The 15,872-nt window shown below is 39.0% G+C and overlaps 1 protein-coding gene across 1 annotated transcript in view; it reads left to right on the top strand.

Annotated features, from left to right (window-relative positions):
* Positions 1 to 401: 401 nt before the first annotated feature.
* LOC101855328 (prolyl endopeptidase) overlaps positions 402 to 15,872 on the top strand; it is a 40,231-nt gene continuing 24,760 nt past the window's right edge. The window contains exons 1-6 of the mRNA XM_005095010.2: positions 402 to 596; positions 5,162 to 5,289; positions 6,071 to 6,166; positions 8,424 to 8,592; positions 12,936 to 13,037; positions 14,533 to 14,675. Of these exons, the coding sequence (XP_005095067.2) occupies positions 411 to 596; positions 5,162 to 5,289; positions 6,071 to 6,166; positions 8,424 to 8,592; positions 12,936 to 13,037; positions 14,533 to 14,675 (824 nt within the window). The 5' untranslated portion in view covers positions 402 to 410. The remainder of the gene's footprint in view (positions 597 to 5,161; positions 5,290 to 6,070; positions 6,167 to 8,423; positions 8,593 to 12,935; positions 13,038 to 14,532; positions 14,676 to 15,872) is intronic.

Here is a 15,872-nt window from a genome sequence, read left to right as displayed (position 1 = left end):
ATAGGTGATTGTCTTGGACAGCTGACCATTTAACAGGTTTGACTCTGTATCTGTTTTAACAAAATTAACAAAGTGTAGGCCTAGCCTACATGTTTAATTTTGTGTCTGTGGATAATCCCAACTTCTAATGTTATCACCATGGTTGGCTACCCTTTTTCGTCACTACGACCGTTACTATTTATTATATATAGGGTGTGTTGTTATTAGATAACTGTTGTTTTTATTGATCGATTTATTCATTTATTAATTCATTCCTTGAAGACCGAATAAAAAGCTAAAATATGATAACACATGACCCGCCTGGTCAGATTTTGTAGGCGGCCGTCAAGTTTCCTAAATAAATCGATACATAAAGTATCGAACCGAATCCCAGCATTACTCGAATATTTCGTCTTCCGGTGAAAACTGCGATGCATTTCCTTTGGAAATTTGGTGCCTCGGTGGCAGTTGTTTTCGCAGTTTATATCTTTTATTGCTTGGAAGTCGCTGATCGTGGAAGACGCGAACTCAGTCACCAGAAAGTCAAAATGGGAAAATTTCAGTATCCAACACCACGTAGAGACGAGACTGTTGCTGATAATTACCATGGCCAAGAGGTAAGTCTCAAAGATTGCTACACCCCTGATTCCAGCTCATGTGTGTTGTCTTACCTACCGGCTTCGCAACGCTTGGCTGTCTTTGTTTTCATAAGCCACACTCTGGCCTGGGCTCATTGGCCACACCAAGTCGTACCTTTCCCTCCTAGATTAGATCTAGATCTAGATTTAGAAGTCTCTAGATTTAGATCTACATTATAATATAGATCTATTGCATGTATCAAATGTATTAGAAAAATTTAGATTCCAGATCTATAGATCTAGATAGACAATGCGACTGCAGTCACAGGCAGGAGTGTCTAGATCTAGAGTCCATCCAATGATTTAAATTTTCCTCTTGGACTTGGACTTGGTCTTGGTCCATTCAGACCGGGCATTCTCTATGATCAATGATCAAGGCCAAGGCTGTCACTCAGTCAGTGTCACTGAGTCACTGTCATCTCAAAAGTTAGGCCGTTAGAGAATTAATTGACCGTCTCTATTAAAATTTCTCCAAATGTTCGGCTGGCTTCTCCGAACGTTCGAGAAAATAGGGCCTAAACTTGAACTCTATTTCTCCGAACAGTTTCCGTTCCCGAGATTTGTTGATAATAAATGGAATGGCCCGTGTATGTGTGTGTGTGTTAGCGTGCGTGCCTGTATATTGTGTGAGTCATGAGTGGGCATACGTGTGTATGTCTGTGTGTGGGGGGGGGGGGGGGGGGTTGAGGGATTTTTTTTTACATGATATTAGTTTTTGCTGGGTGACTAAATGCAAAATAGGTTACTGCCAAGGTCGAGCAGTCTTGTTTTCTCGCAGTACCTATTGAAGGTATTTTCAAATGAATGTGTAGTCCGGGAACGTTGCCTCAACCACAACTGAAGTATCTGAATATATTCTTAAAAATCTCTAGATCTAGCTGTAGAAATTGAATTTGATGCAAAAAATGCTTCTTCCCAGTCCTCGCAGAATGGCAGAAATGAAAGGATGACGCCTAAATCTTGCAAATAACCCAAAAAATCTCAAGGTCGAAAACCGTTCGGAGAAATAGAGTTCAGCTTTATTTTCCCGAACGTTCAGAGAAATAGTCACTTCGAAATAAAATTGAACTCTTTTTATCCGAACGGTTTCCGTTCTACAGTTGTTTTGGTTTGCGAATGGAGTGGCCCGTGTGTGTGCGCGCGCGTGTGTGTGTGTGTAAGGTGTACCAGGGGGGACGGCATGGAGGGATTTTTTTGTGATTTAGTTTTCGAAGTGTATACAGACCCGGTAAGGGGGCTCTCGTTGCCTAGAGGTTAAGGTGTTAGCCTCTCATTCAAAAAGTCCCGGGTTCGAATCCGGGTAGCGACAGAAAAATTTTCTTCTCTTAATTTGTCTCCTTTCACCTCATTTCCTGCTCTCTAGCAATGTTCTGTTGTCTGCTTTGGTCTCCTCTTTCTGGACCCACCCCCTCACCTCCTTTGCCCCTTCCTTTGGGCTCCTGATTCTTTCTGCTGCCTTTCTACTTCTACTCCTTCGCTTCTTCTTATTGCTGTCTTTCAGCCACACTCCTGATCTTCTGGTAGGAAAGATCTACGACAAGGGCGAAAAATCTCGGAGGGCCCGTGCACAAGTTGCGCACGATAAAGATCCGTTGGTGGTCTAAAATCGATAAGAGTAGGCTTCGGCCGCCACCCGGGCAAAATTCAAAATTTCCTACCAACTGAAAATATTAGGTGTGTCCCGCGCGCTCATATGACCTTATGCAGTTGCGAGCGCCGTAAAACACTTTACAAAAAACAAACAAAAAGACCCGGTAACCAGGAACAAAGTCACGACAAAGTATACAGACCCGGTAGGGGAAATCTTTTGTGATTTCGGAAAGTTTCAGCACCCAGACTCGAGAGAGAGAGAGAGAGAAAATGAGAGAGAGAGTGTGTGTGTGAGAGAGAGAGAAAAAGGGGGGGAGAGAACACGCAGAAAAGGGGGAAGGGCTAGCAAATATCACATGCCCCAGTTGACCGGAGGGAACGAGAGAAAGATAGAGTGAAGTAGGTGGGGGAGAAAGAAAGAGACAAACAAAGAGAAAGAGAAGGCGAGCGATACACAGAGGAGAGAGAGAGCGAGAAAGAGAGAGTGGGGGCGGGGGGGAGAATTTTTTATAAATAGAAATTATGACCTTGTTATTTTCTTCAAATTGTCTTTTTATTAGTTCCTTCTACTCCAAACGGAGGAAAAACGGTTGTTCATCGAAAAGACATTTAAATTTATAAGCAATCTTCATTTAGATCTAGATCTAGGCCTCGAAGCTCGATCTATGATTTATAATGTCTGTTTGTCAAGATCTAGACCTGGGCCATGCCATAGATCTAGAAGAACCTAGGTCTACCCTGAGCCAAGAGGGTGCTGAAACTTTCCGAAATCACAAAAGATTTCCCCTACTGGACTGTTTTGAGGGCTAAACTGCCATAATTTTTACTGCAAGACACACACATTTATATGACCACCAAAACCCTTGCAAATCAATTGTTTTCAAGTAAAATATCAATCTTAATTGCCAAAACATCAAATCATGGTGAAGTGCAGGGGGGCTTGCCTCCTTGGAACCCCCTAGATTCTTTTTAGGTCAGGGGGGCGTGCAAGTCAAATTACATATATATATATATATATATTACTATGCCATTATTTGTCCTATTTAATTATATAAAAACATCTATAAATCTCATTAATAACTTGCTGTAGATATAATATACGAGGGGGGTTCAATTATAAGTCGTTGGTCTGGGTATGAAGGAATCATTGTAGAGTTATACAATTTCACCAGCCTTTAGACAATTTCTTTGGGATTGTGAGTGTATCATCATGACTGACTACCTGGAAAATGGAAAAACAGACTCGGGTTTGCTGATAAAATTGCGGTCCGAATTGGTGAGAAAAAGGCTCAGAAAACTCCGTAATGGGGTCCTCCCACTGCATGACAACGCCCATGAGCACAGAGCACAACAAGCAGTCCAGACAGCAGAACAGTGCGGCTTTGAAATCCTGCCACACCCAGCTTATCACCAACCAGACCTGGCCCCCTCAGACTTTTCCCTGTTTTCTTTAATGTTAAAAAAAAAATGCTCAAAGGACTTTGTTTCCATGACAACAAGGACGCCATTGAAGCTGAAGACTGGTTAGAGGTCCATTCTGGGTCATTTTTCTCTCAATAACTTTTGAAGGTCAAAGAGAGGTGGAAGAAATGTGTTCCTCTGCATGGTGACTATGTAGAGAAATAAAAGCATGTGTGCCCAGTTACAAAGTTCTATCTTTATTCCTTCATATTTTTAGACCAAAGACTTCTTGAACCTAGGAAGCCTAGAAAGTGAAATTAAAATATGCTGAAAAGCAGGGTGTAATGGGATTTCAGTAACAATTCTGAGTTGGAAAATGACTCGGACTCTAGAGATATAAAATTTGTCTACGATACAATGGACTACCTTTTGAAAAATACACGTTCAAGGTTCGAGCTCTCAAAAGAAAGGAAGTATCATACGTATGTCTATTTTTAACTTTACCAGTATTATAGACATGGATTTGGAGGATGGATGGAAACATGTGTATAGAATTAAGGGAGATGAAAACAACACACTCTGTGTTGTTCTGGCGGATGGGGATAAATGGAAACAGCGCAGAGCGTGTCGTTCTGGCCTAAAGCAGTAAGTCTGTATGGGTACTTTTTACACCGAGACAAAAAACTAGTTTTTAAAATTATTGTGCTGTTCTCCTATCAAGAATCATGAAAAGCAAGAAAATTGTAAGCCTTAACCATAGCATTTAACTGCATTTTGGTGATGCTGAAAGAGATACGTCTTTAAATATAGAACTTTGGGAGGACTTACTTGTGTAGATTGCTTACGACAGTGACGATATTCCCAAAAATTGATGATTGTCTGATTCTTCCACATTGGAACATAATATTAATAATATTATAATGTCCCTTTTACTCCTTTTTCATTTTTAGATATTAATGTAATTTTATAAATAACAGTTCAATTTTTGTTAATTTTGTATCTATCTTTTATTTTTTTTAAAACATCAAACAAACAAATTATATTGCATGACACTTTTGTTTACCTACAAAACAAACAAATTTAAAGGAATTTTATAGGTAGGTCTGCATTTTGTTTTTTGTTTTTTAGGAAGGCTTACTGAAGAGTAAAAGCATGCATGTATTGACGAGTATTGCAACTGTTAAGAGATTTTTAAGAAAAAAATTCAAGAGGAAGGTTAAAATTCATAAACTGAGGGTAGGATTAGTGGTCAGAATTATTAGCATTTAAGTTTGATTTTAAGTTGAAACCTTGCCAGGGAAAATGTTATCTCAATACCCTCTAGTCCATTGACTGATATTTTAGTGTTATTATTTTACAGTGTCTTAATTTTCATATTGACTGATATTTTAGTGATATTATTTTACAGTGTCTTAATTTAATATGCACTTCCATAATGTAACCTCAATTACTCTATCAGCTCAAATCAAAGTTTTAAAAGTGGGACCTGTTTTATTTTCACTTGAGGAATTATTTTTGTAGAAAATGTATCCGGTTGTTTGTCTTAATCCCAGGTGAAAGATCCTTACCGGTGGATGGAAGATCCTGATGGAGAGGAAACAAAAGCCTTTGTTGATGCTCAGAACAGCATTTCGAGACCTTTCATTAATGCTTGCCCTGTGAAAGAGCAGATTCAAAAGCGGTAAATCCTTTTTTCTTTTCTTTAGAAATATAAAAATAAGGGTAAGGTGTTTGGATCCTGTTAGTGGCTGCACTTTTTGCTGTCCCATATATTGCATCTGTTAAATGCAGAATCTGAATTTTATGTCTCCAAGATTTCAACCTTTATGTTTTGGATTTGAATAGGTGATTTACCAGCAAATTAAATTATATTTCAGAACTAACGTTATTAGCTCTACTATATTGCCAATTGTTTCAATTTCATCATAGTAGTTCCAGTTTCATCAGATTACTTGTTGCATTTTTGTTGCATGTTTGCCTCTGGATTTAGTGTAGACATCCAGAGTAGGGCTACTTTTGAGTTTTAAAGGCTGTAGACTGTCTAAGACAACCACTTTTCTCCTCAATAATGAGTAGCCATCATAGACAATTTTGACTATAGTTTATTCCACATATCTGAAATACGATTGTTTTTAATGATGTATAATATACGTGAATGTGCGGTGGCGGAGCGCCTAGCGCGCTCGTCACCGAAGCGGAAAGTCTGGGTTCGAGCCTCGGTTCAGACACAGATTTTTTTCGCCCTCGCCTGCCCACCCAGTAGTAATGGGTACCTGACTTCGAGTTGGGGAAGTAAAAGGGGCGTGGAAAGGAACTGGCCGCCCTACCACAATATGCTGAAAGCCCAGGAAGTTGTCTCACTGACAAGGCAAGGCAATCCCTCATGTCCAGATCGGATGCGGGAACAACTTTTCTTTTTTAGAATATAAATATTTCCTCTTGTCTATGGGTTTCGTCCACAGCATTACTGAGGTCTGGGATTACCCAAAATATGGCTGCCCTAAAAAGCATGGCGACCACTACTATTACTTTCATAACTCTGGGCTGCAGAACCAAAGGTGAGCTTCTTACCTCAAGGACCAGGTACTTTATTGTATTATCTTTGACGTGTTGATTTTTATACTCTGTAGTTCTGTGTTTAGCTTTTGAACATGGGTTGTTCAGGGAGTTTTCATGGCCCTCAACCCAATTTGGGTCAGTCCTGTCAAAATTTTGTGTTGAATCCACTTATGTAACCTCTCAGTGCTGAAATCCTACTACTAATGTCATGCTACTGGCTATCAATTTTGTTCCACAGGTCTTTGAGAGTGGAGCACTTGAATCTATGTATTGTTTCAGTATTCTTCGGTTGGTCACACTTGTGAAATCCGATTCATTTGTCATACCAGTTCTTTTACCTATCTGCTGAAGTTGAGCATGATGTGTTGGGTCCTCCAGTGACAAATAATAGCTTATTGTGTGCTGCACTGCTATTTTATCGGAGTCTATGATGTAACTGTTTACCTATTTACTGTAACACACTCAAGACATTAGTTCAATTCCCTTGTGGAGAAGTTATTTCTTCAGCTATCTCCATTTCAGTTTGGCCCTGGCAGACAGGAGTTGTTTCTTTTTTGTTTTTGTTTTTGGTGGGGAAGTGTTTTACGGCACTTGCAACTGCATAAGGTCATATGAGCGTACGGGTCACATTAAACATTTTCAGTCCTTAGGAAATTTTGCCAGAGTGGCGGCCGAAGCCTACTCTTATCGATTTTAGACCACCAAGGGATCTTTAATGTGCGCAACTTACACACGGGATTCCGAGATTTATCGCCCTTGTCTGAGAAGGCTAGAGGTGTAGATCTATCCTACCAGAAGATCAGGGGTATGGTTGAAAGATTGAAAGTGAAAGACAGCAGTAAGAAGTAGTGCTGTGTGATTTTGAGTTGTTTTTTTAAATCATCGAAGCTTCGAAGTGCGATGTCACTATTCGTGCTATTCGAATATCGTGTGTGAATAGTTCTTTCTTATATGTACCGGTACATGTAGGCCAAAGGCGAGGCCTAATGCGATGAGTCAGTCTGTCAGCAGCATTCTTTAATTCTTTATTGAATATTTACTATTTACAGTCACAGCACTAATCTGTTCATCCAGTGATTCTCAGCTCAGTGTGTGTCTGCCTCTTTAAGTAAAGCACTTATGGCTTGCGCAGCGCATGCGATGATGAAACAATGTTTTTTTTTCGCTTTTTAAAAATAAATAACAAAAAGGCGACTGTTGCAGAGGGGAAGTAATAAAAACAGGCAACCACTAGTGTGTAGTTTCTGCTTGAAAAAAAAAAGGGGGGGGGGAGAAATCGACAAGAGAAAAACTTTTTACCGAGCCAGCAGCGATTGATAGATCTAACACACATGCGACATGCACACTGTCGCTGCGTCGCCTAACACTACTGTTTGCTAGGTTGTATTGTCTTTGGGAGGTTCTTTTATTGGTAGCTTTATTTCTTTATTGTTCTCAAAATAACTGCTAATCAATCCTTCCCATGCGTTTGCTTGACATGGTACAATTTGATGAAATCGCACTAAATTTAACTTCACAGATTTACTTACATATAAGCTAAGACTTCAAGCAGTAAGTGGTTGAAAAGGTTCAAGAAAATTCTGTTGGCAGTATAATAGGCCTAATAATAACAATACTAATAGTAATTATGCATGTAATTTTGAACAAATAAATCAGAAACGGAATACAAATTTACAATCTGAAGGACAATGTAATCTCTGAAATAACATCAGTGCAACAATCAAAGAACCGGCCTATAATGGACGAAAGCAAGGGAACAGAATGTACTCCAACAATCAACAATGCAGTCATAAAGTAAGAGAGAGCACAGACAATGGAATAAGGATTGAGAAAAAGGACAATGCTAGTGTAACAGCAAGGTGTGTAATGTGTATTTTTAGCCTTGCCAGCACGGCTTATTATATTCTTAATCTCTCCTTTCGTTAGTACCTCAGCAAGGTGTGTAATGTGTATTTTTAGCCTTGCCAGCACGGCTTATTATATTCTTAATCTCTCATTCCGTTAGTCCACGCCTGCTATTCCCCCCACAGTACCTAGGCCTACCCACAAATTGTATAAACCTTTTGGATCTCCCCACAAGTAGGCTATGGTGGCTGGCTTTTGGGGGGGGGGGGGGGAATGGGGTGGGGGGAGGCTCGGTTTTGTTTTTTGTCAAAACATGTATGCAAATTCTCATTATTATTATTGTTAGTTTTTGTATTAACATATTCTAGAATGCTTTCCTATTTTATCCAATTCTTTTTTGGGGGTTTGCAGTGTCATGTACGTCCAAGACAGCCTTGATGCTGAGCCAAGAGTTTTCTTGGACCCCAACAAACTGTCAGACGATGGGACTGTGTCTCTTAGGGGCTCTGCCTTCACAGAGAATGGCCTGACCTTGGCTTATGGCCTCAGTAAGAGTGGCTCGGACTGGATCACTGTCAAGGTATATAAAGTCTGTGTTCCCTGTGTTATCAAAGTCTGTGTTTTCTCTGTGAATAGATTCAGTATTCCCTCTATGAGTAAAGTCTATATTCTCCCTGTGAGTAAAGTCAGTATTCCCTCTGTGAGTAAAGTCTGTGTTGCCTTTGTGAGTAAAGTGTGTGTTCTTTTTCCTCTGAGTAAAGTTTGTATTCTCTCTATGAGCAAAGTTTGTATTCCATCTGTGAGTGAGTAAAGTCTATGTTCCCTCTGTGAGTAAAGTTTGGGTTCTGTCTTTGAGTAAACTTTGTGTTCCCTATGTTTGTAAAGTCTGTATTCTTCTCCCTCTGTGAGCAAAGTCTATGTACTCTCTGAGTAAATTCTGCGTTCCTTCTGTAAGCAAAGTCTTTGTTTCCTTTGTGAGCAAATGCTATGTTCTAAATATGGGAGCAACGTGTTTCCTTTTCTTCTTTTCTAAGCATAGCACTAGCAGGATAATTCTGACAAAGCTGTAATTTGAAGAGTGGTATTTGGTAGGCCAGCTAGTAGAGTATGTTGGTAATCAATTCGTGAAAACGAGAAAGATGGCACGAGAGTTTTCAGTGAGCACTCATTCAAATAGATTGACACATATATGCAAAATTAGCAAAAGAAGAGGGTACATAAATATTTGACGTGATATTCAATTATTGACTATTTAAATTAAAATATACTTTCAACTTTTTTGCTGTATCAGTAAAATACAGTGCTCATCAAGAGAAAGTACAAACATTTTGGAAGCTTGATGGATTGGAAAGATGTTGACTGAGATGGGCAAAGAGTAATTCTCCCTTATCCTCCATTGCACGTCACTAATACCCAATCTTTAAATCAAGCACTTATAGGCAAATAAGAGAAAAGTGCACCCTACCATTTGTTAACAAAATTTCTACTGCCAAACGGGCTTAAAAACATCCCTTCTTATTTTTTGTGTGTTTCTTACTTTCTTTTAACGCCTCTAATCTTCGGCACTTGTATGACCTAATTGTGTTGCAAATGCCATGAAACTCTTACCAAAATGCAACGTCCGATTAACTATCTTTTTGTCTATGTAACAATGATAATTACACTTCGCCCAGTCAAGAGAACTTGGCCCTCTTTTTCAAAGTGACATAGGCTCTCTTTTTCAAAGTGACACAGCTTTATAACCATCCACAGAAATTTTTTTCCTCCACCCTTCTCATTCCTAAAATACAGGTCTTAATAGATGAGGCCTTCTGTAGATGGGGAAGCAAATTACATCTTAAAAGTTACATTAAAAAAGAGCTGTATCTCATAGCACAAAAATGCTAATAAGTAGCAACAGTTGCAAAGCTTATCAGTTTGAAGTGTACATAATGGAGCCAGGAGTATCAGATGTATAGTATGATGTCTACTAGAGACCAATGGTCCCCCCTCTTGAACCATCGTACCGATGAGATGTGGACAATGACTTTACATCAATGACCCTAGCCTGGGTACTCACAGCCAGTGGTTCACACTTGCAGGCATTAAGAGACAAAAAAGCACTGGACTGCCAAAAGACCTGGTGATTGGAGGTTTGCAGGTGCTCTGGTGTACCGTGTGGTTTGCTCCTTGTTCCCTAACAAGCGTCTATTGTTCTTATCTCTTCTCCTTCTTTTTTTGGGTTTGCTACTCTCTTGTAACACTTCTAATCTTATATGACCTAATTGTTTTTGGAAGTGTCTTAAAGCTTGCTTACCCCCCTGGGCAGTGCCACTGACTGTAGTGTCTTTAGGCCATTCCCAAAGGGGTGACATTTCTCTTTCAAGCATAATAGAATTGTAAATGGGCTGACTTGTGTCCCGCTCATAACTGCCTGATCTACAACAGGGAACTGCTGCTTTTTCTTTCCTGATCCATACTATTGTCATTTTCCTCTACTTCTTTTGTATGTTTGTCACTCTCTTGTGAACTGCTATTTCCGGGGTGCCTTGATAGTCGAAGCAGACCTTGTGCTGTTGAAGCTAGAGTGGTGAGCAGTCTAAGTCTGATTCCCTGTAAAGACTTCTCTGTTGACACCCGCCCCTTGGCGCTCATATGACCTTACGCAGTTGCGAGCGCAGTAAATCCCTCTACTATAAAAAAATAAATAACCCTTGCTTGGGTACTCACAGCCAGTTGTGCAAGCTTGCAGACATTGGGAAACAAAATAGTGCTGGATTATCAAAGAACCTGATGGCAGGATAACTGGAAAAGAGTGCCATAGATGTCAGACATGTGTGTCACATAGTTGCCTTCTGGTGACGTGATAGACTGGGTTTTTTTCTCTCTAAGTACCTCTCATGATCCCTTTGAAGTAGTCGGTTACTACTCACTATGCAAAAACTGATAAAACCTGTAATGGTACTTTGTACTTGACTTCTTGAAATGTGAGACTGGTTGTTGGAGGACACCAATGGTAGGAAACCAAGTTGTGGTGCATGCAGGATAAGGTCCCACTGTGGAAAGACTCTAGCTGCTTAGAAAAATTACTCTTAAATCTTTGACTAATACCCAATAAAGGACAAAAAATTACCAGATAGTGTACAAATGCTGGTGGGGGCTTTATAAATTAAAATTTCCCCAGTTGTGAGACTGTGCTCTTGTAAGTCTAAAGCTGAAAATGGTCTAAGGAGACATTAAAAAAACCAACTATGATAAACAATAACCAAACTTTCAAGCCTGAAGTATATTTTAAAAATTTTGACCATTTTTCAAAAGGTCCTAAATCTTAACTGACAAAGATAAAGTTAAAAATTTTTCTTAACTTGTATAGTTTTATAGGGACGTGTTGTTTAGGAGAGTTTTTTACTTTTATGCTATATATAGTAAAGAATATTTTTTAAAAATATTTCGAACTGCTGAATAGAGCTTGCTTTGGTGGCTCATTTTTAGTAGTTAGTGTTTCTACCTTTGGAGGCATCCTCTTTAGGAGTGCGCAAGTACTCTAGTCCCCTCGAGTGCTCAAGTATTTAAACCCTGCAAGATCTGCCTTTGAGTAGTTTTTAAATACCCGAGTATTCGCTCAAGTCTAAAATTTCGGAGTACTCAGGTAATCACTCGAGTTTTCATTCCAACCCCCCCCCCAGATGGGTCTTTGCAGAAACAAAAATTTTGCAATTATGGCCATTTTTGTTTGTTGCCGCATTGTTGGAGTTTTTTTTTGCCCCTATCTTTTCTTTGTGTACTGTTTCAGATCACCTCAGTAATTTTGAAACTTTTGTTTGTTATACTACTAATATTTTTTTCTCCTGATTTTGTATAATTATTATTTTTAATAAATGTGAGGCAGTGTGGCGAAATCAGGCGCTCATCAAAATAATAATGTGAAGAAACTGGCATTTTCCGCAGGTTTTAGTTTTTTTTAATCGAATTTTTTGTTTTTCGGCTTTAAAAACTTTTTTTAGGACCAAAAACACATTCTGTGGGGATTTTACTTGAAGTGATTAAATGCACGAAAGATGTTAATTTTCAGTTTCCATGGGCTCTCAAGCTAAGGAAATAACTAACCTTTGGTGGTCATTTTCTTTCTAATTTTACCTCTGAAACCAGGCGACCCCACCTTCTTCAGTCGCAAATATCTCGACTTGTATCCAAGATAAATTGGTATTGTATTCATCGAAATTAAGGCAAATGGACAGGCTTTAAGATGTCACCAATAACTCCATAGGCCGAAAAATTGCAGAGCGCCGGATTCCTCCTCATCGTAACACAAATTGTAAAAATTTAGTTGAGGGATCAGAAAATAATACGCTTAGCCTGTGCTCAAGATTTGAGTACTCGAGTATTTCTTTTTTTTTTTTTTACTCACTCCTAAGCCTCACACTGTAATAGCAGGGTTTTTTTTGTATATGAGAGCTCAATAATCTGCAAGATGTTCCTCTGATAAAATAGAGCTATTTGTGCGTGTGGATCATGGTTGCTCTGGTGTAGCTTTCTCTTTTTTTCCGATCAAACATCTATCATCCAGATCTCTCCTTCTTCTTCTTTGTGTTTGTGACTCTTGTAACATCTCTAATCTTTGGCACCTATATGACGTTATTGTATTGCAAGTGCCATAAAATCCTTACTAAAGCTAAAAATGCTATTTGTTTATGCCTGTGTTTTCCAGACCTGGCCACTAGTACTAACCCGTTTGTGGGTGGTTGGCGGGTGCTCTGGTGTGGTCTGCTCCTTCTTTCCTATCAAACATCTATCATCCTTATCTCCCCTTCTTCTTTTTTATGTTTGTTGCTCTCTTGTAACACCTCTAATCTTCTGGCGCTCATATGACCTTATGCAGTTGCGAGTGCCATAAAACCTCTACTAAAACTAGTACTAACCCATTCCAGTGGTTCTCTCCTTCAGTTCAAGAAAGCCCCGTCTGGTGAGGATCTTCCTGATGTTTTGGAGCAAGTCAAGTTTTCCAGCATGGCATGGACTCATGATCACACCGGCTTCTTTTATAATGTGAGTGTAGCACAATTTGATGCGTTTTGTTACCTTGGTTATTGTTCCTGTAGATGGTTGACCAGCGGTATGGTGTGGTTTGCTCCTTCTTTCCTATCCAACATATGTGAGGCATCGTGTTGAAATCAGGTGCTCGTCAAAATACTGAAATGGAAGAAGCCAGCATTTTTCTGCTGGTTTGGCAATTTTTATCGAATTTTTGTTGTTTGGCTTAACATCTTTTATGTCCGTTTAAAAACGTATTTTTGTGTGGATTTTTCTGAAAAACATTGATTAAAGGCACAAAAAATGTAAATTTTCAGTTTCCAATGACTCTTAGGCTATGAAAGTTACTGAACTTTGGGGACCATTTTCTCGCTAATTTTACCTCTGAAACGAGACAAACCTGACCTCCTTCGATCGCAAATATTCAACTTCTGTTCAACATAGATCTATTTATTTTTTTCACTAAAAGGAAAGCAAATGAGCAGGATTTTAGATGATACCAATTACCTCGTATGTCCAAAAATTGACGAGCACCTGATTCTACCAAGTAGTGTCACATATAAGATAAGATACCTCTTTATTGTCCTGATCCTGGCACATTGGTTTGGTGTTTCACCACGTACACACTTACACATACACACACACACACACACACACACACACACACTCACACACACACACACATACACAGGCTTACAGTTTCATGCATAATATAAATGAAGTTAATAAACCGTAATATAAACAATAATAATCGTAAGCTAGATACATACTCAGTATTCTAACTGTAACTAATTATTCCAATGCATGCTCTAAGGTCGTATGAATACTTGTAAATTTATCAATTTAATATATCATCGTAGTCTCTCGTGGGTGGTTGGCGGGTGCTCTGGTGTGGTTTGGTCCTTCTTTCCTGTCAAACATCTGTTGTCTTGGTCTCTCCTCCTTTTTTGTGTTTGTTACTCTCTTGTAACACATCTCTAATCTTCTACACTTATATGACCTTACTTTGTTGCAAGTGCCGTAAAATTTTGAAGAAAATGAAAACTCTCGTTCTTTCTTTGTATGGCATTTTTTGGAAACAACTCTAATCTTTGGCACTAATATGATGGAATTGTGTTGTAAGTGGAGTAAAGCTATTAATAAAGCTAAAAATGTTGTTTTTTAATTTAATGTCTATCAAAGTGAGATTTGTATCAAATATTTTTGTCACTCAGCTTTAGTCTTTTGTAATGCATTGTTTCCATGCAACTTGGATTGGCCCTGACTGATAGGGTGGAAGCAGCCTACCTCTAGAATGATCTAAATTATGTCAATTGTGCCCTCTGAATTTTTGGAATTAAGACTTTGGTTGGTGAGGTAAAGAGAGAAGATTTACCGCAAGAGTGTGAGTCATATTAATTTTTGGTGATGGAAAGGAGAAACAGTGAAAATAATTAGGGAAAGGGATAAAGATGTGATGATTGGTTTACTTCTGCTTATTTGTATCGTATCGTTTAATGGTCATTCCCAGAGTTACCCGAATCAGGAAGGCAAGGTTGACGGTACAGAGACCACGTCCAATCTGCACCAGAAGCTGTACTTTCACCGTCTGGGCACTGAGCAGACGGCAGATGTCCTGGTGGGAGAGATGCCAGACTTCCCAAAATGGATGATGTAAGTCAGGCGTGGGCAAAATCCATCCTGTGAGCAATTTCACTCCGGTTTGCTAGTCCACCCAGCAATAAATAATTAATGTGGCCTGTGGTTAGTTGACAATGTTTTATTAAAATTTAAAAAATGATCATCTAATTAAAATAAAAAATAATCATCTTGAAAGTTTCAACAAATAGATTCTAGCCTAGATGGAAGCAATAGATCTAATATCTTATCTCATGATATGCTCTTGAGAGACATATGTTATAGTGTCTGTTTTAACACTTTGCGGTCACTCAGCGCAATGATACGACTGTGAAAAAGATTCGTTCCAGTCACCTGGCACAGGCCCGAGAAGAGCGTTGCAGTCACTCTCCTTGCTGGGTGACCAGACGGGATATTTTGTACTGCTGGCCATATGACTGCAAAGTGTTAATATCACTTTTGAGAGTTTTAGTATTTCAACCTATTTCTCCTAGTTTTCTCTTGCCTTAGCTTGTGAGACATTTGGAACTGCTCAATGCGGCTCATGAATTGAAAGGTGAGGTTCAGGAAATTTTTCACCCCTCTCATTTGTCCTTTTGGCCGTGCAGATGTTTTAAGTTTTTCAAACTGAAATTTGATGCGGCTTTTTCACATATTTCTAGAACTGACAAAATGTGGAAATTTCCTGAATTTTTTCTTTCATTTTCATGTGACATGCTTACCTTTTTTTGTATGTGCTGCATACATTTCTTTTTTGTTTTGTCTAGTAAGTTCAGGAAATCTTACTACATTCAGGTGTTTGAAAATGAGCTTTGTTTTCCCCTGCCAAACTACCAAATGAAAGAGAGGCTTTTCAGACATACTGTAGGAATTGCATTCTGCTAACTTCACAGAAAGAAAAACAAATAATTGTCGCAGCCAGAGTCTGTTTGATCAAGGGAAAAAATGTGGGAACAAATAAGTAAAACCGACGTTTGATTTCATTTTTTCATGGTATATATATATATATATATTGTAATGGTTGAATATAACAAACTGCAGTGGAACCTGCTCTAACAACCACCTTTCAAGACAGACAATCACTTGTACTACAAACCTCCTCCCCTCTTTGAATTTTTTTTTTCAATAATAATGACACTTGTCCAAGAGGACCATCTTTGTAAGAGTGGGTGGTTGGCGGGTTGGTGCTCTGGTGCAGTTTGCTCCTTCTTTCCTTTCAAACATCTCTATCGT

This window comes from Aplysia californica, unplaced genomic scaffold (genome assembly GCF_000002075.1).
Source record: "Aplysia californica isolate F4 #8 unplaced genomic scaffold, AplCal3.0 scaffold00093, whole genome shotgun sequence".
Taxonomy (NCBI): Eukaryota; Metazoa; Mollusca; class Gastropoda; order Aplysiida; family Aplysiidae; genus Aplysia; species Aplysia californica.
The sequence above is the reverse complement of the archived record's forward strand: the minus strand, read 5'-3'. Positions and strand labels throughout refer to the sequence as shown.